The sequence below is a fragment of the Myotis lucifugus genome, unplaced genomic scaffold, assembly GCF_000147115.1.
Source record: "Myotis lucifugus unplaced genomic scaffold, Myoluc2.0 scaffold_244, whole genome shotgun sequence".
Lineage (NCBI taxonomy): Eukaryota > Metazoa > Chordata > Mammalia > Chiroptera > Vespertilionidae > Myotis > Myotis lucifugus.
In genome coordinates this window covers 477,934-498,190 of record NW_005871292.1, presented here as the reverse complement: position 1 = coordinate 498,190, position 20,257 = coordinate 477,934, and the positions used below count along the sequence as shown (strand labels likewise).

The following is a 20,257-nucleotide window of genomic DNA, read 5'->3' as shown; positions in this document are numbered from 1 at the left end:
AAAAAAGTGAAATTTATACTGCCTTTTGAATGAACAATATCAACTGCTAGGTTTCTACTGAGAAGCACATACATGTCCATAAAAGTGCATTAGAGTATGTTCACAGTAATTTATTCACAATAGCCCCAAACTGGAACATTTCAAATGTCTATTATTAGGAGAGACATAAATAAACTGGTGAATTCATATAATTGAATACTATTCTACTATTAAAATAAACTACTTATACATGCAAAAATGTGTATAAATCTCTCAGACATTAAGCAGAGTGAAAGAAAGTATACATGAAAAAGATCTAGAATAGACAAAACTAACTTATGCTGGTAGAAATCACAACTGTGATTGTCCTAGTGGGAGGGACTGACTTGGAAGAGGCTTGATGGAATATAATAGGCTAATGGAAGTGTCCTTTATTTTGACTGGGGCATGAGATACATGGCTTTTATTTCTCTCAGAACTCAAAGAGCTTAACACTTAAGATCTCTATGTACTTTATACCTACAAACATGGAGTGAATTCTTGGTAAGGTAATAGCAACTAGTATCTGTATGCACTAAGGCAACAAAGAAAGCACTTACATGGGGAATGATATTCAAACTAAATTTAGACTATAGAGCTATGGGAGGCAATCATGTATAGGCTCTTCAAAGATCTCAAGCCTTAGGAAGATGGCTAGTAACAAAAACACCAGAAAATAATAGGTGTTGGTGAAGATGTGGAGAAACTGGAACCCTTATACATTGCTGGTGGGAACGTTTAGTTGTGCAGCCACTATGGAAAACAGCATGGCAGTTCCTCAAAAAATTAAACAGAATTACTGTATAATCCAGCAACTCTATTCTGGTTTTATACCCAAGAGAACTGGAAACAGTGACTCAAATAGATATGTGTACACCCACTTTTGTAGCAGTATTATTCACAGAAGCCAAAAGGTGGAAGCCATCCAAGTGAGCATTGACAGATGAATGGATAAGCAAATTGTGGTATGTACATACAAAGGAATATTATTCAGCCTTCAAAATGACATACATACTACAACATGGGTGAACCTTGAGGACATTATATTAAATTAAATAAGTCAGTCGCAAAAAAGGACACATACCATATGATTTCTGTTACATGAAGTACCTACAAGTAGTCAGATGCACAGAGATAGAAAGTAGAATGGTGGTTGCCAGAGCCAAAGGGGAGGGGGAAATGGGAGTTATTGTTTAATGAGTACAGAGTTTCAGTTCTGCAAGATGAAAATATTTCTGGAGATAGATGGTAGTAATAATTGCATTAATGCCACTGAACTATATGCTTAAAAATAGTTCAGATGGTAAATTTTATGTATTTTACCACAATTAAAAAACATATATATCCCTAAAAACATTCAAAGATGTCAACTACCTGAGTTCACTGTTCTTTATCTGTACAGACTCACCTAAATAACTCTGACTTGAAAAAATTCTCTCTGTTGTCCATAGTTCTTTTCCTTCTTCCAACTTGCGGATCATATCAGGTTTAGTCATGTGAAACCCTGATAATAAAAAAATGAGACATATTTCCAGGCTTTTTATTCTGTTCCACTAATCTATATGTCTGTTTTTATGCCAGTACCATGCTGTTTTGATTACTATATCTTTGTAGTATAGTTTGATATCAGTTAGCATGATTCCTGCCTTATGATCCAGCAATTCCACTTCTGGGAATATATCCAAAGAAATCTGAAACACGAATTCAAAAGAATATATATGCACTCCTATGTTTATAGCAGCATTATTTACAACTAGAGGCCCAGCGCATGAAATTTGTGTACTCAGAGGGGTCCCTTAGCCTGGCCTGTGCCCTCTTGCAGTCTGGGAGCCCTCAGGATGTCTGACTGACGGCTTAGGCCTGCTCAGGAGCGGGCCTAAACCGTCAGTCGAACATCCTTAGCACTGCTGTGGAGGCGGGAGAGGCTCTCGCCACCGCCGCTGCACTCCCTAGCCGTAAGCCCAGCTTCTGGCTGAGTGGAGCTCCCCCTGTGGGAGTGCAATGACCACGAGGGGGCAACTCCTGCGTTGAGCATCTGCCCCCTCATGGTCAGTGTGCGTCAAAGCGACAGGTCATTCCACCATTTGATCGATTTGCATATTAGCCTTTTATTATATAGGACTAGCGGCCTAGTGCACGAAATTCGTACATGGGGGGGAGGGTCCCTCAGCCTGGCCTGCACCCTCTCCAATCTGGGACTCCTCGAAGGATGTCCTACTGCCGGTTTACAGGGATCGGGCCTAAACCGGCAGTTAGACATCCCTCTCACAATCTGGGACTGCTGGCTCCTAACCGCTCACCTGCCTGCCTGCCTGATTGCCCCTAACCACTCTGCCTGCTGGCCTGCTTGCCCCCAACTGCCCCCGCTGCAGGCCTGCTTGCCCCCAAATGCCCCCCCTCTGCCAGCCTGATCACCCCCAACAGTCCCCTGTGCCAGTGTGCTCACTCCCAACTGACCCCCTGCTGGCCTGCTCACCAACTGTCCCCCCAATGGCCTGCTCACTCCAAACTGCCCCCACACAGTCCTGATCACCCCCAACTGACCCCCACTGACGGCCTGCTCACCCCCAACTGGCCCCCCTGCTGGTCTGCTCACCCCCAACTGCCTCCCCCGCCGGCCTGATCACCCACAATGGCCCCTCCCACCAGCCTGATCACCCACAACAGCCGTCCCATCCTGGCCTGATCACCCACAACTGCCCTCCCCTCTTGGCCTCTAACCGCCTCTACCTGGGCCCCGCCACCATGGCTTTGTCCAGAAGAACGTCCGGAAGGTCTCCTGGAAGGTCTCCCAGTCTAATTAGCATATTACCCTTTTATTAGTATAGAGGCCTGGTGCACGGGTGGGGGCCGGCTGGTTTGCCCTGAAGGGTGTCCCTGATCAGGGTGGGGGTTCCCTTAGGGCGTGAGGCGGCCTGGGCAAGGGGCTTATTGTGGTGGTTTGCAGGCCAGCCATGCCCCCATGGGGTGAGGGTCCCCATTGGGGGGCGTGGCCAGCCTGGGTAAGGGGCTGAGGGTCATTTTCAGGCTGGACACAGCCCCTTCAGGGTGGGGGGTCCCGCTGGGGTGCCTGGCCAGCCTGGGTGAGGGGCTGAGGGCTGTTTTCAGGCTGGCCACGCCCCCCGGCGACCCAGGCCCCCAGCCCCTCCTTGAGTGGAGGCCAGGGCCAGCTGGAAGCCTGGGTTGCCCCCGGCGACCCAGGCCCCCAGCCCCTCCTTCAGCGGCAGCCAGGCGCGCGGGAAGCTTGGCTTCCTCTGTCGCCAGGGGCAACCCAAGCCTCGTGCTCGCTCCAGCTCCATGGCCGCTGCCATCTTTGTTGGGTTAATTTGCATACTCGCCCTGATTGGCTGGTGGGTGTAGCAGAGTGATGACCAATTTGCATTTTTCTTTTATTAGTGTAGATAGTCAAGATCTGAAAGCAGCCCAAGTGCTCATCAGTAGATGAGTGGATAAAAAAGCTGTGGTACATCTACACAATGGAATACTACTCAGCTGTAAAAAAAAAAAAAAAAAAGGAAATCTTATCTTTTTGCAACAGCATAGATGGACCTGGAGAATATTATACTAAGTGAAATAAGCCAGTCAGAGAAAGACAAGTACCATATGATTTCACTTATATATGGACTCTAACAAACAAAATAAACTAACAAAATAGAAATAGACTCAGATATATGGAGAACACACTGACAACTGTTAAATGGAAAGGGGTTTGGGGCTGGGTGAAAAAGGTGAAGGGATTAAGCAAAGAAAAACACTCAAAGACACAGATAACAGTATGGTGATTACAAGAGGGAAAGTGGGATGGGAAGAGGCAGAAGAAGGTAAAGGGGAGATTAAATGGTGATGGAAGGAAACTTAACTTGGGATGGTGAACAAACAATATAAGATACAGATGATGTACTATAGAATTGTATACCTAAAACCTATATAATTGTATTAACCAATGTCACCCCAATAAATTCAATAAACTTTTCAAAAATGAGACTTAACCTAATCTCCTTGGGCTTCAAAATAATTAAAGGAAGAGAAAGATATATCTTCAAGGCAGCAGACAAGGTATACATTAACATCTTACCAAAGTTAACACCTTGCACTAAGCAAGTGAGAACATACCAGACTTTCTGCTAACACAAAGGGATTCACCAACTATGTTCCCTGAAATTCAAAGTTCCATTAAGTTTCCGAAACTCTTGAAAGGAGATGCATGACACTGAAAGATTCAAGGAGTTCTCCTTACCCACAGAGATAAGGTGGTAATAGTTTTCCAACATGACATCCCTGTAGAGGGCCTTCTGATCAGTGTCCAGTTGCTGCCACTCCTCCTGGGTGAAGTCCACAGTCACATCCTTGAATGACACTGTTCCCTGTAAGGGCATACTCTAGTTCATCCTAAAGTGATTGCAATTAGTGAAAACTAGATATTGGAGATCTACCTTTGACCATGTTCAGTGGTCAGACTAGTTTTCTTATTTTGTTTTATACTGCATAACATTTTCTCTGAAAATATATTCACCTGTATTTACTTATTATCTCATGCTAAAAATATATGAGAACATACTATTTGCTTTGAATGTGATTGGTTACCTGGTAGACCAAAATGAATAAAACTCTGACCACAATAATGAGAAGTTGCAGGGTAAGAGAGAGGCATTGAGTTATACACTCAATAGATATTACATATGCAATGATAGGAATGTGAACAAGGGAAAGTGCTACAAAGTGAAGGAAAATTTCATTATGTATTCCAAAGCTTCATTGAGGACATAAAATTTTTAAGTTCACAATGCATCTGTTTTGTAGGAATATAGGGCATCGGCTTTTAAAATTCATGGGTATAAAATAAACAGTAAATTCAGGAAATATAAAAGACAGTGTTTAAGAAAGAGTCTTTGCGCTCTAAGAAGGAAAAAGTACATGGAGATAGGCAGTGTGTATATTTATGAAATAATATTAGATTTTTTCCCAATAGATCAGTAGTCTTAAAAAATGTACTGAGAACACTCACAACAGATGAGTATTTATCAATTACCAGTAGGCATTAATGGCAATCCACATTGTTAATGACTAGAGCTCTTGAATGCAAACTGTAGTATTTTCCTTCCTTTCAATACACTGTCTTGTACATTCCATTATAATTAAAACTTCACTTTGGGCCGACTACTTCATGGAGTATAAAGAAAATGAAGAAACATTAAGTCAACACATATGTAATAACTTTTGTACTTTAGAGGCAATACTCTTGAAGACTAGAGATGGCTTGAGATGTGTTAGGTGAGAAAAACAATAAGGTAACCATTGTTAGAGATGTCTCCTAGATTAAGGTGTTATTAGTGGTCTAGACATGGGACTACTGGTTGGTATGATGAGTTACAACAGAATTGGTCATAGATTGGTTGTAGAATGGAAAAAATAGGCATAGCTCTTCAGTTACCTGCATAAGCAAATGGGTAGCTGCTGGGACTAAAAAATGGAAATGAGAAACAGAAGAAAGTATAAGCTGGACCAAAGAAGGTAATGAGGTCAGCCTTGAAAATGTACTTGAAGTGACTATAGGACATACAGGTGGTGATAGCTGTTGGAGGTTGGATATATGGTTCTGACACTCTATCAGTGGTCGGCAAACTGCGGCTCTGGAGCCACATGCGGTTCTTTGGCCCCTTGAGTGTGGCTCTTCCACAAAATACCACGTGCGGGTACGAATGTACAGTGCGATTGAAACTTCGTGGCCCATGCGCAGAAGTCGGTATTTTGTGGAAGAGCCACACTCAAGGGGCCAAAGAGCCGCATGTGGCTCGTGAGCCGCAGTTTGCTGACCACTGCCTAGATCAGTGGTTCTCAACCTTGGCTGCACATTAGAATCACCTGGGAATCTTTTTAAAATCCTGATTTCTGGGCCTCATCCTCTGGAAATTCTGTTTCTTTGTTACTAATGTTGTGGCCCCACCCCATAACAAAGAAATAGAACTTCCAAAGGATGAGGCCCAGAAATCAGGATTTTAAAAAGATTCCCAAGTGATTCTAATGTGCAGCCAAGGTTGAGAACCACTGCTCTAGATAGAGGTCTAGGATAGAGAGAGGTATTTGAGAGAGAGGTATTTGAGAATCACTAGAATCAGGTCAGTATAACCTTTACAGTGAATTTGATTGTGAATATAGAAAAAGAGACAGTGAAGAGAAGAGAACCAATTAGCATTTTTGGAAAACCAATATTTTAAAGACTGGTTGATGAAGATAAATCTTCTGAAAGAACAATATGAACACAGGACATTATATCACCTTTGATTCAAAAGTAGAATATTTTAAAAGTGGGCTAGTGCTTAACCGGTTTGGCTCAGTGGATAGAGCATCGGCCTACGGACTGAAAGGTCCCAGGTTCGATTCCGGTCAAGGGCATGTACCTAGGTTGCGTGCACATCCCCAGTAGGGGGTGTGCAGGAGGCAGCTGGTCGATGTTTCTCTCTCATCGATGTTTCTAACTCTCTATCCCTCTCCCTTCCTCTCTGTAAAAAGTCAATAAAATATATATTTTAAAAAAAAAAGTGGGCTAGCATACGCATTTCCTTCTCTTGTACCCAAATATAAAAATTAGAAGAAATAAAAACTATAATAAATCTATAACAGCACTGACATACTAGAAATGTTTTCACTGGCAGGCCACAGTTTGTAGAAATTGCTGGCAGACATGGATAAAATAGGGGATCAAAGAGGAGAAATGCAAAATCTCAGTTTTCTGATAAGCTTGCAAATAAATCTATATCCTGAAAACCTCACAAAACAGGACATCTTACCACAAACTCATAATGCTATCCATAACTGCAAAACCTAGGTCAGTGGGTATGATCAAGGTTTTTCCATGTCTGCACCTTTACTCCTCACAACTTAGATCTCAAATCCATGTCTAGACTAGATTCATTCAAGTAATATATCCCCATTTAGATCAAGATAATACATTTCTGTTTCAGCAGTAACTTTCGTGAGAAGACAGAAATGATGATGATATACTCAATCTATATGTGAACATTGGTTCCAACTAGAAAGTGCACTTGGGGAAGGCTTAAATTTATCTGGTTGGAATAAGAGAAACTGGGAACAGGGCTGTAACTAGAATGAGGCAGGCAAGGTAGCTATGGTGCAAAATTTAGGGATGCACAGCTCTGAGAGTACTCCTTAAATTTTGTACCTAGGCCACCCAATCTAGGCCCTACTGGAGACCAGTTTCACGGATGCCAACCCTCATATCCGGGAAATTTAAGAATAGGGAAATAAATGTTCATATAATCTGAAAACAAGTTTTTCAGAAAGAGTGGAAACATCATCTCACCTGAGGCATAGCTGTGAGATTTGCAAGAGATGAACCTTCTCTTTTGAGCTCTTCTTTTGGAAAGGGAAGAGTCCTGAGAAGGCAGAGATGGGAAGATACAAGGAACCATATGAAACCATATTTGACTTAGATCTCTCAGAATAACTCAGTTAAATCTACATCTGTTTTCACTATTTCAGCACTTGTCCACTCTGTATCCCATATAAATCCAGGATATAAATTAACTGGGCAAATCCTGCTCCCTCACCAACATCAGAAACCTAATCTCTTGGTGGGGTAGAATAAATTCTGGGGAATTTGTTGTGGCTTGGAGAGGGGGAACATTCCCTCTACAGATCTACTTTCATCTTCCATAGAGGATGGGTTTATTATATATTTCCAGTTTTTTTTTTTTCATGGACTTTCTACCAATTTATACTGCCACCAGTAGTGCATAAGAATACCTCCTCATACCTTGATGAATGCAGCTAGCTGACAATAATTTTTCAATCTCTACTATCAATATTATAATTCTAATTTACACATTCCTTATGAGTGAGAATAAGCTCCTTTTAATAACTTTAAAGAAGACCCTAGCTGGGTAGCTTAGTTGGTTAGAGCGTTGTCCTGATACACCAAGGTTGAGGTTCGATTCCCGGTCAGGGCTCATAAAAGAATCAACCAAAATAAGTAGAACAACAAATCAATGTTTCTCTCTCTCTCTCTTTCCCTCCCCATTCCCCTCTCTTTAAAATCAATAAATAAAAATTTAGCGGGGGGGTGGGTGGGTAGGGGATAACGTGGGGATAAGGACACATATGTAATATCTTAATCAATAAAAATATATTAAAAAATAAATAAAAATTAAAAAAATAAGTTTAAAGAAGCTTTTATTTCCTTTATGTGATGGCATCTTCTTATAATATGTCTCTTTTTTTCCCATGGGTTTTTACTTCCTAATTTGTTGATATTATATTTTTAAATTTAGTAAATTAACGCTTTACCTACTTAAAGTTGCAAATAAATTTTCTTAGTTATTCATATGACTATTAAAGTGTTTTTGCTTTGTGAAGATTTTATCCAGTGTTTTATTGTTTAGCAATACTACATAACATATAATCCATATTTTCTCAATTTATGTGAAATGCCATCTCTATCATATATTCCATATCCCTACCTGCTTGAGAATATCTGGACTTTCTATTTCTCTACTTCATCTCTTTATTGATTCATCTGTTTCACACTATGTAACAAGCACAGTTATTAATAATAAATACTTATTATTAATTTCCTAATAGCTAATTTAAATATTAATAGTAAGCAACACTTTTTAGTAGTATAGGTATGGAAATAGAAAAGAAATGTACCTTTCTACTCTATAGGCTTCTACGCAGAAAGGATAGTATTTTGCTAAATAAAGTCAGAAGTATAGATTGATACAGTGAATATTTTAATTCACAAAATAACTATTTTAATTACTAAAACAAGATGGGCCTTGTGATTAAAAGTGTACCAAATACTCTTTATTATTTTAGAATGCCTGAAGAAACTATTAACCTTGTCATCACTTTCACTCAGAAGCAGGAAATCTCAGAGATATCAGTGTTGAAAGCACTAATTATGGAACACTATTCATTTTAACACATTACTTTTAGTTCATATGGTGTTTCCCTGCAATGAATCTTACCATCTAGGAATTATAAAACTGTTACCTCTTCCTTTCCGATATTTATATCTCTATTTTATTTGCTAAATAGCTATTGAGTTACAATTTTGGAGGCAAATTTAATGAACGCTACTCAGATAATCACATCTTACATACCCAACTAGACAGGGGTCATGCAGAGTTTCTCCATCACAAAAAATAACAGTGGTTTACAAACACATGCATAGTTTACAGTCAATCAAACTTACCTCAGCAAACCAGCATCCCATAGCCCCCATATATCACAACCTCGGGCAGCACATTCATTACATAATTCCAGGCAAAGTCTCAAAATCATATTGCAAATCACTTTCGCTTCTCCATCATCACCTACAGCCTCAAATACGACTCACACCTGATCTCGAAATAGACAAAGGCAGAAGAAACCCCAGGTAGCAACATTACACCGTCCACTTTTCACACACAATCCTCCCTAACTTCTCGCAAACTAGCACGCACCCAAAATGCAGCGATCTGGGGCAGGAGGCCGCCTCGTTCGGTGCGCGCGCGCGCGCACACACACACACACACACACACACACACGCACACACACACACCCCTTCGGTGCGGCTCTCGCTGCCATGCGCTTCTTGACAAAAAAAAAAAAAACCCCCCCCCCAAAAGAGCTCCGTTCAAAATAAAAAGAATTTGACACCCCTCGCGGGCAACGCCCCAGGGACAACGCCAGAGGCCCCCGTTAAAAAAATCTGAGTGTCTAGTTACCGCGGACCAGTTCCAGCTCCCTTCTCTGAATAACCAGGACCGGCTTTGATCGCGGTTTCCTCCTTGGCCTCTGGGCTGGGCCCCGCTTCCCTACGCTGACCTCCTGGCCCCGAGCTTCCCGGTCTCTCCTTCTCCAGGGCCCCTAGGACTCACGCGTCTAGGACCCAAACACCTCACCCCGGCCCAGGGTCGGTCGTCTGCGCCTGCGCACTCCCGCGCGCGCCGGAGTTCCCAGGAGCCCGCAGGGCCTCGCGTCTGGAGCCCGAGATCCCAGCTGCTGCAGCGCAAGTGGGCTTGTGTCTCCGTCCGCGCTTTTCCGGCTTGGGCTACGTTTCTCACAGGCCCCTGGGGGAGCTAATGGACGTCGACTTCTTGCTCACTTCATGCCAGCCCTGCGGTCACCGTGATCTGCGTGGTGAGTGGAGGGGACACGGGGTCGGGGTTGCGGAAGGACGTAGGAGGCCCGGAGGTTTCCGGGTGCGGGTGGAGGCAGAGGCAGCTGACTCGGGCCTGTGTGAATCACCTGCTGAGGAAGGTGATGGGGCGGGCGGGGGTGCATGATTATGTGGCTGCGTCAGCTTGGGATGTAATTATGAGAGTGCATGTCTGTGTGTGTAAGAGAGTGTGTGTGTGTTGTGTGTGCCTATGCGTGCCCGAGATGTCTGCGTGGTAGGCTCCAGGGACCGTGAGTGGGGTGGGGGTGGACCTTTTAATACAACCAGGGTTGGCTGTGACTGTGAGGTGCGTTATACTGTGACGAAGTGATGCTGTGACTGGAGACTAATCAAAATTGTCGTAGTCTAGCTTTCATTACTTTTAGGAAGATAGTTTCATTTTTAAAAATTCTTAATTGTTTAAAGTATTACATATAGTATTACATATGTCTCCTTTTCCCCTCCATTGACCTCTCCCGGGCCACCTCCAACCCCAGCACATGCCCTCACCCCCTAGTGTCTGTGTACAATGGTTATGCTTAAATGCATGCATACAAGTCCTTTGGTTGATCTCTAACCACCTCTCCCCCTCGCCCTCACCTTCCCTCTGAGGTTTGACAGTCTGTTGGATGCTTCTCTGTCTTTGGATCTATTTTTCTTCATCAGTTTATGTTGTTCATTATATCCCACAAATGAGTGAGATCATGTGGTATTTATCTTTCTCCTATTGGCTTATTTCGCTTAGCATAATGCTCTCCAGTTCCATCCATGCTGTTGCAAATGGCAAGAATTCCTTCTTTTTTATAGCAGCGTAGTATTCTACTGTGTAGATGTACCACAGTTTTCAAATCCACTCATCTGCTGATGGGCACTTAGGCTGTTTCCAAATCTTAGCTATGGTAAATTGTGCTGCTATGAACATAGGGATGCATATATCCTTTCTGATTGGTGTTTCTGGTTTCTTGGGATATATTCCTAGAAGTGGGATCACTGGATCAAATGGGAGTTCCATTTTTACTTTTTTGAGGAAACTCCATACTGTTTTCCACAGTGGCTGCACCAGTCTGCATTTCCACCAGCAGTGAAGGAGGGTTCCCTTTTCTCCGAATCCTCTCCAACACTTGTTGTTTGTTGATTTGTTGATGATGATGATAGCCATTCTGACAGGTGTGAGATGATACCTCATTATCATTTTTATTTGCATCTCTCAGATGATTAGTGACTTTGAGCATGTTTTCATATGTCTCTTGGCTTTCTGAACGTCCTCTTTCAAAAAGTGTCTATTTAGGTCCTTTGCCCATTTTTTGATTGGATTGTTTATTTTCCTTTTGTTAAGTTGTATGAGTTCCCTGTAAATGTTGGAGATTAAACCCTTATCGGAGATAACATTGGCAAATATGTTCTCCCATGCAGTGGGCTTTCTTGTTGTTTTGTTGATGGTTTCTTTTGCTGTGCAGAAGCTTTTTATTTTGATGTAGTCCCATTTGTTTATTTTCTCCTTAGTCTCCATTGCCCTAGGAGCTGTATCTGTAAAGATATTGCTACGACAAATGCCTGCTATTTTGCTGCCTATGGCTTCTTCTAAGATTTTTATGGTGTCCCGTCTTATGTTTAAGTCCTTTATCCGTTTTGAGTTTATTTTTGTGTATAGTGTAATTTGGTGGTCTAGTTTCATTTTTTGGCAAGTATCTGTCCAGTTTTCCCAACACCATTTATTGAAGAGACTGTCTTGTCTCCATTGTATGCTCTTGCCTCCTTTGTCAAATATTAATTTAGCATAATGGCCTGTGTTGATTTCTGGGTTCTCTGTTCTGTTCCATTGATCTATATGTCTGTTCTTGTGCCAGTACCAGGCAGTTTTGAGAACAGTGGCTTTGTAGTATAGCTTGATATCTGATATTGTGATCCCTCCAACTTTGTTCTTCTTTCTCAAGATTGCTGCAGCTATTTGGGGTATTTTTTTTATTCCAGATGAATTTGTTCTAGGTCTTTGAAGTATGCTGTTGGTATTTTAATGGGGATTGCATTGAATTTATAGATTGCTTTGGGTAGTATGGACATTTTAATGATGTTGATTCTACCAGTCCATGAACATGGTATATTCTTCCATTTGTTCATGTCTTCCTCTGTCTCTTTTTTTAGCGTCCTGAAATTTTCTGAGTACAGGTCCTTTGTCTCCTTGGTTACATTTGTTCCTAGGTATTTTAATTTTTTGTTGCAATGGTAAATGGGATTGCTTTTTTAATTTCTCTCTCTGTGAGTTTATTATTGGTGTATAGAAAAGCCATAGACTTCTGGGTGTTAATTTTGTATCCTGCTACATTGCTGAATTCATTTATTTGGTCTAGTAGTTTTTTGATGGAGTCTTTGGGGTTTTCTATGTACAATATCATGTCATCTGCAAATAAGGACAGTTTTACTTCTTTTCCAATTTGGATGCCTTTTATTTCTTCTTCTTGTCTGATCGCAATGGCTAGTACTTCCAGTACTATGTCAAACAGGAGTGGTGAGAGTGGGCATCCCTGTCTTGTTCCTGTTGTTAGGGGAAATGGTTTTAGTTTTTGCCCATTGAGTATGATATTGGCTGTGGGTTTGTCACATATGGCTTTTATTATGTTGAGGTATGATCCTTCTATTCCTACCTTGCTGCGAGTTTTTATCAAGAAAGGGTGTTGGATTTTGTCAAATGCTTTTTCTGCATCAATTGATATGATTATGTGATTTTTTTATCTCTCAATTTGTTTATGTGATGTATCACATTTATTGATTTACGGATATTGTACCAACCTTGTATCCCCGGAATAAATCCCACTTCGTTATAGTGTATGATCTTTCTAATGTACTGCTGGATCCAATTTGCTAGGATTTTGTTGAGGATTTTAGCATCTATGTTCATCAGAGATATTGGCCTGTAATTCTCTTTCATTGTGTTGTCTTTATCTGGTTTTGGGATTAGGGTAATGCTGGCTTCATAGAATGAGCTTGAAAGTGTTCCTTCCTCTTGAATTTTTTGGAATAGTCTTGGGAGGTTTTAGTTCTTCTTTGAATGTTTGGTAAAACTCCCCTATGAAGCCATCTGTTCCAGGGCTTTTGTTTGCTGGAAGTTTTTTGATGACTGCTTCAATGTCCTTCATAGTTATTGGCCTATTCAGATTTTTTTATTCTTCCTGATTGAGTTTTGGGAGGTCGTATTTTTCTAGGAATATGCCCATTTCTTCTAGGTTGACCAGTTTGTTGGAATAGAGTTCTTCATAGTATTTTTTTTTTTACAATCCTTTGTATTTCTGTGGCTTCTGTTGTTATTTCGCCTCTTTTATTTCTGATTTTGTTTATTTGGGTCCTCTCTCTTTGCTTCTTGGTGAACCTGGCTAGAGGTTCATCAATCTTGTTTATCTTTTCAAAGAACCAGCTCTTGGTTTCATTGATCTTTTGTGTTGTTGTTTTGGTCTCTATGTCATTTATTTCCATTCTGATCTTTATTCTTTCCTTCCTTCTGCTCACTCTGGGCTTTTCTTGTTGCTCTCTAATTCTTTAAGATGTAGAGTTAGATAATTTATTACGAGGTTTTCTTGTTTTATTGAGGTAGGCCTGTACTGCTATGCACTTCCCTCTCAGGACTGCTTTTACTGTGACCCACAGATTTGGGATTGTGTTTTCATTGTCATTTGTTTCCAGGATGTTTTTATTTTTTTATTTTTTCTTTGATCTCTTTGGTAACCCAATCATTGTTTAATAGCATACTATTTAGCCTCCATGTATTTGAATATTTTGATTGTTTTTATTGTAGTTGATTTCTAATATGCCATTGTGATCTCAGAATATGCTTGATATGATTCCAATCTTCTTGAATTTGAAGAGACTTTGCCTGTGACCCAATATGTGGTCTATCTTTGAAAATGTCCCATGTGCACTTGAGAAGAATGTATATTCTGTAACTTTGGGGTAAAATGTTCTGAAGATGTTGATTAAGTCCATCTGATCTAGTGAGTCATTTAGGATTGCTGTTTCTTTGATGATTTTTTTGTCTGGAGGATTTATCCAGTGATGTCAATGGGGTATTAAAATCCCCTATTATGATTGTATTGCTGTCGATCTCTCCCTTGATATCTTGCAGAAGTTTTTTTTTTTTTTAATGTATTTCGGTGCTCCTGCATTGAGTGCATATATGTTTACCAGAGTTATATCCTCTTGTTGTATCGATCCCTTTAGTATTATGAAGTGGCCTTCCTTATCTCTTGTTATGGCCTTCACTTTGAGGTCTATTTTGTCAGATATAAGTATTGCTACCCAAGCTTTTCTTTTCATTTATAGTTTCCTGAAAAATATTTTTCCATCCCTTAACTTTCAGTCTGTGTGAGTCCCTTGTTTTGTGGTGGATGTCTTGAAGACAGCATATAAATTGGTCATGTTTTCTTACCATTCAGCCACTCGATGTCTTTTGATTGGAACATTTAGTCCATTTACTTTTAAGGTTATTATTGATAGGTACTTGTTCATAGCCATTTTTATTCTTTATACTTGTGTTCCTTCTTCCCTTTCTATTTCTTCTTTTTACAGCAGTCCATTTAGCATTTCTTGCATTACTGGCTTGGTAGTGATAAACTATCTTAGCTTTTTTTTAATCTTCAAAGATCTTGATTTCCCCTTTAATTTTGAATGATAGCCTTGCTGGGTAGAACATTCTTGGATTCAGTCCCTTGCTTTGCATCACTTTGAATACTTCATTCCATTCTCTTGTGGCCTAATGTGTTTCTATTGTAAAATCATTTGATAATCTAATGGGAGATCCTTTGTTGGTAACTCTCTGTCTCTCTCTTACAGCCTTTAAGATTCTCTCTTTGTTATTAACATTCGCCATTGTAATTACAATGTGTCTTGTTGTGGGTCTTTTTGGGTTCATCTTGTTTTGGACTCTGTGCTTGTGTGATTTTTTTGTTCCCCAAATCAGGGAACTTTTCTGTCATTATTTCTTCAAGTAGGTTTTCTAATCCTTGCTTCTCTTCTTGTCGTTCTGGCACCGCTATTATGTGTGTGTTGCTTCATTTCATGTTGCTCTAAAGCTCCCTTAGGCTCTTCTCCTGCTTTCTAATTTTTTTCTCCAATTGCTGTTTAGATTGGGTGTGTTTTTCTGCCTTATCTTTTCACTAATTAAGTCCTCTGCTTCTTCTCATCTTCTGTTGAAACCTTCCATTATGTTTTTATTGTAGGTATATCATTTTTTATTTCCTATTGTTTCTAACATAAGTTGTTGATTTTTCTCATCCAGTTTATGAACTGTATGACCCTTACTCTGAATTCTTTTTCTGACATATTGCATGCCTCAGTTTCATTTAGTTCCTTTTCTGGTGAGTCCACCTTTTCTTTCCTTGGGGAGTGGTGGTTGTTTCTTTGTCTCCCCATTTTTGCTGTCTCTTTCTGGCCCTGAGCACCCTGCTTGGAGTTTGCGAGGTTGAAGACCCTATCAGGGCAATGGTCCAGAAATCGTTAGCCCAGAGGCTGGGCCTGCCTTGAGTCTCACACTTTTATTGTCTCTGCTCTGAATTGTATCCCTTTCTCCCATGGATCTGGTTCCTCAGTTGTCTGCTTCAGATATTTGAGGTGGTGGGAGTGCGTGTACAGTTCCTCTGATGCGTGACTCCCTGTGAGGACCCAGAGCCCTCTGGCATGCAATTTGCTGTGCGCCCTGGCACCTATGGCAGGATGGCACTCTAGGTCCCTCTGGCAGTGCACTTGCAGTGCAGTCCTGTGGCCCCTGGCTGGGAACACTGGCTTGCTCCAGGTCTCCCCTGCAGGACTGTATCAGGGGCCGTGGAGAAGCAGGTGCGGGTTGCTCTGGGTCGCACAGTCAGAGCTCCCCTGTGGCCTGAGTGGGGTGCACACTGGGTTTCTCCCTAGGTTGCCCCGGCAGCAAGACTCTAGGCTTAGGGTGGAGTGGGCGCAGGTTGCTCTGGGTTGCACAGTCCTTGCTTTCTTGTAGCCTAGAGTGAGATGTGGGCTGGGTTGCTCCAGTTTGCCCTTCTTCAGTGTGGAGCAGGGGCAGGTTGCTCTGGGCTGCTCAGTCTGAGCTCTCCTGTCACCCTGAGTGAGGTGCACATTGGGTTGCTCTGGATGGCCCCGGCAGGACTGTCCCGGGGGCCAGAGTGGAGCAGACGCAGGTTGCTCTGGGTTGTGTAGTCAGAGCTCCCCTGTGGCCTTGAGTGAGGCATGTGCGGGACTGTTCTGGGTCGCCCCTCCTGAGCTGGGGTGAAGTGGACATGGGTTGCTCTGGGAGTCACCCCAGCAAGGCTGTCCAGGTGACTGGGATGGAGTGGGCACTGGTTGCTCTGGATAGCACAGTCCGTGCTCTCCTGGAGTGGGATGTGCTCTGGGTTGCTCCAGGTTGCCCCAGCAGCAGGTCCCGGGGCTCAGGGTGGAGCAGGTGTGGGGTGACTCCAGGTCAGGCTAGCAGCATGGTTCTGCGGTCAGGGCGGGGGTGGGGCACAGTGTTCCCACTGGCTTGCACTCACTGCAGGGTCTCGGAGCCAAATCCTAGAATGCTGGATCCCGGTGGGCTGGTCTAGAGCTTCATTTTTGCAGTTCTGGGGCTGAGGAATTTGTGGACAAGATCCTCACATGACTTAGTCTGTACCTGTCAAAGACTCTGAGGCCCTTGTTAACCATAGAAGCCCCTGTTCTATTGAAAAGCCACTGTTGCCTTCTTCAGTGCACCTGTATCCACTGTCTAGCCTAGTATTGTTAATACACAGTAGCATGCAGTACATCAATTGTAGCCTCTTCTGTAGGCCATTGTAAGTTCCATGGTTCCCTGGAATTTGTTGCCCTGGGTTTTTTTTCCCCATTACCTCTGTCATTTCACCTTTTTCCCATTACCTCTGTGCAGACACACTGCACAGAAATGCTAGCTGCACAAAAATGGCTGTGAAAGGGAAGTTGAATATGAGATCTGGAATGATGGTTCCAACTCAAAAAGCACAGCCCTGTGTTTATTATGGCAATTTTAGAGCTGGACTTCCCCTCAAGGCAGGGAAAATATGATAGGCACTAAGAACAGTATTCCTTCCTCTTAAGGTTCCTCTTCAAAGTTCTATGGGAGCAAGCTGCATGTTGGGGATCCAGAGAATTTTAATAGCTCTGTTGACAGGAAACTGAAGAACATGGAATCAGATTCCATTCCCAAGCTTCAGTGCACCTGACTTTCCTTTATGACACAGGAAAGGATCAATAGTATTCTAGTCTTTCTCAAACTTCCATCTTGGTATGTTTAATGTAGATAAAGGGGGCTTGCTAGTGCTAACCTAAAAATAAAAGACCTGTCAAAGTGAAAGGCAAAAAGCATTTATTTGAGATAAAAAAAATAGGTATTCGGGAATCAATAATTCCAGCCCGGAGCCCAAATAACTTAGGAAACAGAGGCAATGAGTATTTTTGAGAAAGGGAAGGAAAACAATTACATCATTTCTATTGGTGCAGATAACATAATGACGCTAATACTATACAATGTTTTTAATTTTCAGCCCAGTAGTCATAATAATAGCTGCTTTATTGTTATCTTTGCAAACAGTTGTTTGGGACACAATGTTGCCTTATTCCAGTCCAAAGGTTATTTTGCCCTGTTTTAACATTTCAAGGTTTGATGCATGAGACTTACAAGGCAGTTCCTCTGGCATGGCAGCTCCAGCTCCATTTTAAACTGTCTCTATTTTATTGTTGTTTGCACTAGTAATGAAGACTACAAATGTAATGATTCCCATTTCCTCCCAAGTTTTGCTATACTACAAAAGATGAGCTATGAGAGGAGAAAAGTGTTGCAGTGGGTTCATCTCAAAATCAAGCTAGAGGTCATTTTGAGCTTTTTCTTTGTTTTATGAAATGCATGTTTGTTTTTCAGGATATAAAATAACCACATCTGAAATGCCCAGCCACATAGTGACTTACCCATTATCTGGTTTTTAGGCCTTCTCTTTCCAGTTAATGATGGTACAATGAGAATGGATCCCCTTCTTTCCCAGTACCTCATCAAATGTCCTTCCTACAGTTAATTTTCATATAATAATTTGGCAACACCTCCCCCTTGTGCCTTTTGTTCTTTTTTTTTAAATTAAATCTTTATTGTTCAGATTATTACATTAGTTACTCTTTTTTCCCACCATAACTCCCCTCCACCCAGTTCCCACCCCACCCTCCGCCCTCACTCCCCACCCACTGTCCTCATCCATAGGTGCACGTTTATTGTCTAAACCCCCACACCCCTTTCCCCCGCCCCAAGAATAGTCAGTCCATTCCCATTCTATGTCCCTGATTCTATTACAATCACCAGTTCATACTGTTCATCAGATTATTTATTCACTTGATTTTTAGATTCACTTGTTGATAGATGTGTATTTGTAGTTCATAATTTGTATCTTTACCTTTTTCTTCTTCTTCCTCTTCTTAAAGGATACCTTTCAGCATTTCATATAATACTGGTTTGGTGGTGATGAACTCCTTTAGCTTTTTCTTATCTGTGAAGCTCTTTATCTGGCCTTCACTTCTGAATGATAGCTTTGCTGGATAAAGTAGTCTTGGTTGTAGGTTCTTGGTATTCATCACTTTAAATATTTCTTGCCACTCCCTTCTGGCCTGCAAAGTTTCTGTTGAGAAATCAGCTGACAGTCGTATTGGTACTCCCTTGTAGGTAACTGATTTTCTTTCTCTTGCTGCTTTTAGGATTCTCTCTTTGTCTTTTGCTCTTGGCATTTTAATTATGATGTGTCTTGGTGTGGTCCTCTTTGGGTTCCTTTTGTTTGGGGTTCTCTGCGCTTCCTGGACTTGGCAGTCTATTCCTTTCACCAGGTAGGGGAAGTTTTCTGTCATTATTTCTTCAAATAGGTTTTCAATATCTTGCTGTCTCTTATCTTCTGGCACCCCTATAATTCTGATGTTGGTACGCTTGAAGCTGTCCCAGAGGCTCCTTACACTATCTTCGTATTTTTGGATTCTTTTTTCATTTTGCTTTTCCGGTTGGGTGTTTTTTGCTTCTTCGTATTTCAAATCTTTGACTTGATTATTGCGATCCTCTGGTCTGCTGTTGGGAGTCTGTATAATGTTCTTTATTTCAGTCAGTGTATGCTTAATTTCTAGTTGGTCCTTTATCACAACATCAAGGGTCTCGTTAGATTTCTTGAGGATCTCACTACATTTATCGGCGGTCTTACCAGTCTTTTCGAGACTCTCACTACATTTATCGGCGGTCTCACCAGTCTTTTCGAGGGCCTTACTCAATTTATTGATGGCTTCTAAACAGTTCTTTAAAGACCTTAAAAGTGTGGTTTTGAACTCTATATCCAACAGTTTGCTTTCCTCCAATTCTGTCGTTTGTGTCCTGTTTCTTTGTCTCGGCATTTTTTTATGCTTCGCTGTGTCAATAGAGTGCCTTTCTGTGCTAAGTGTCCCAATTACCTGAGGTAGACACTCTTGGTGCACCCCCTTGTGGGCTTTGTGCACAGTCTTGCTGTGGTTAAACCTTGATTGTTGTAGTTATCACTGTGAGGAATTGACCTCCAGGCCAATTGGCTGTGAGAATCAGTTGTGTCTGTGGTGGGAGAACTTCTGTGCTGGAGACACCCCTCTGGGGCTAGACTTGCTCGATGGGGCTTTGGTGCTCACTGAGTCTGCCCCTTGAGTGTGTCTTTTATGGTTCCACGGAGCTGCAAGCTGGATGGTCCCACTCTGACCTCTGGGCTTCCTGGCTCTTGGATCTCTAGGGAGGTGCTAATCTAGCCTTTGCCTGAGGCTATCCAGCAAAAGTCTCCCTGCAGGGCTTGGGCGGGGCGGGTCCCAAGGGATCAACAGGGCGGAGTTAGCAATTATGGCTGCTCTCAGTCTTGCCCTCAGAGGCTCTGCTTCTCAGTGTCCCAGTAATCACTGCAAGCCCCACGGAGAGAAAGCTGCCCTAGGGTTCTGAGCGATGCCAGACAGTCCCGCTTCTCCCGTATGAGTCTGGGTCCCTAGAGACTCGCCCGGAACTGGAGCTCAGAGCCTGAGACTCCCTCCCGATTGAAAACGACAACCGCGCCCTCAGCAGCCAGCCTGCTCCGC

General features: G+C 42.1%; 1 protein-coding gene across 13 annotated transcripts in view; it reads right to left on the bottom strand.

Moving 5' to 3' along the window:
• Positions 1–10,250, bottom strand: part of ZNF382 (zinc finger protein 382) — a 45,298-nt gene extending 35,048 nt beyond the window's left edge. The window contains exons 1-4 of one of the 13 annotated variants that reach the window (XM_014464226.2): positions 9,924–10,250; positions 7,340–7,412; positions 4,256–4,340; positions 1,427–1,522 (exon numbers count right to left, since the gene is read on the bottom strand). In XM_014464226.2, coding sequence (XP_014319712.1) covers positions 1,427–1,522; positions 4,256–4,340; positions 7,340–7,348 — 190 coding nt within the window. In that variant the 5' untranslated portion in view covers positions 7,349–7,412; positions 9,924–10,250. The other 12 variants (XM_014464223.2, XM_006098609.3, XM_014464225.2 and 9 more) reach the window with 12 other exon arrangements.
• Positions 10,251–20,257: the final 10,007 nt, after the last annotated feature.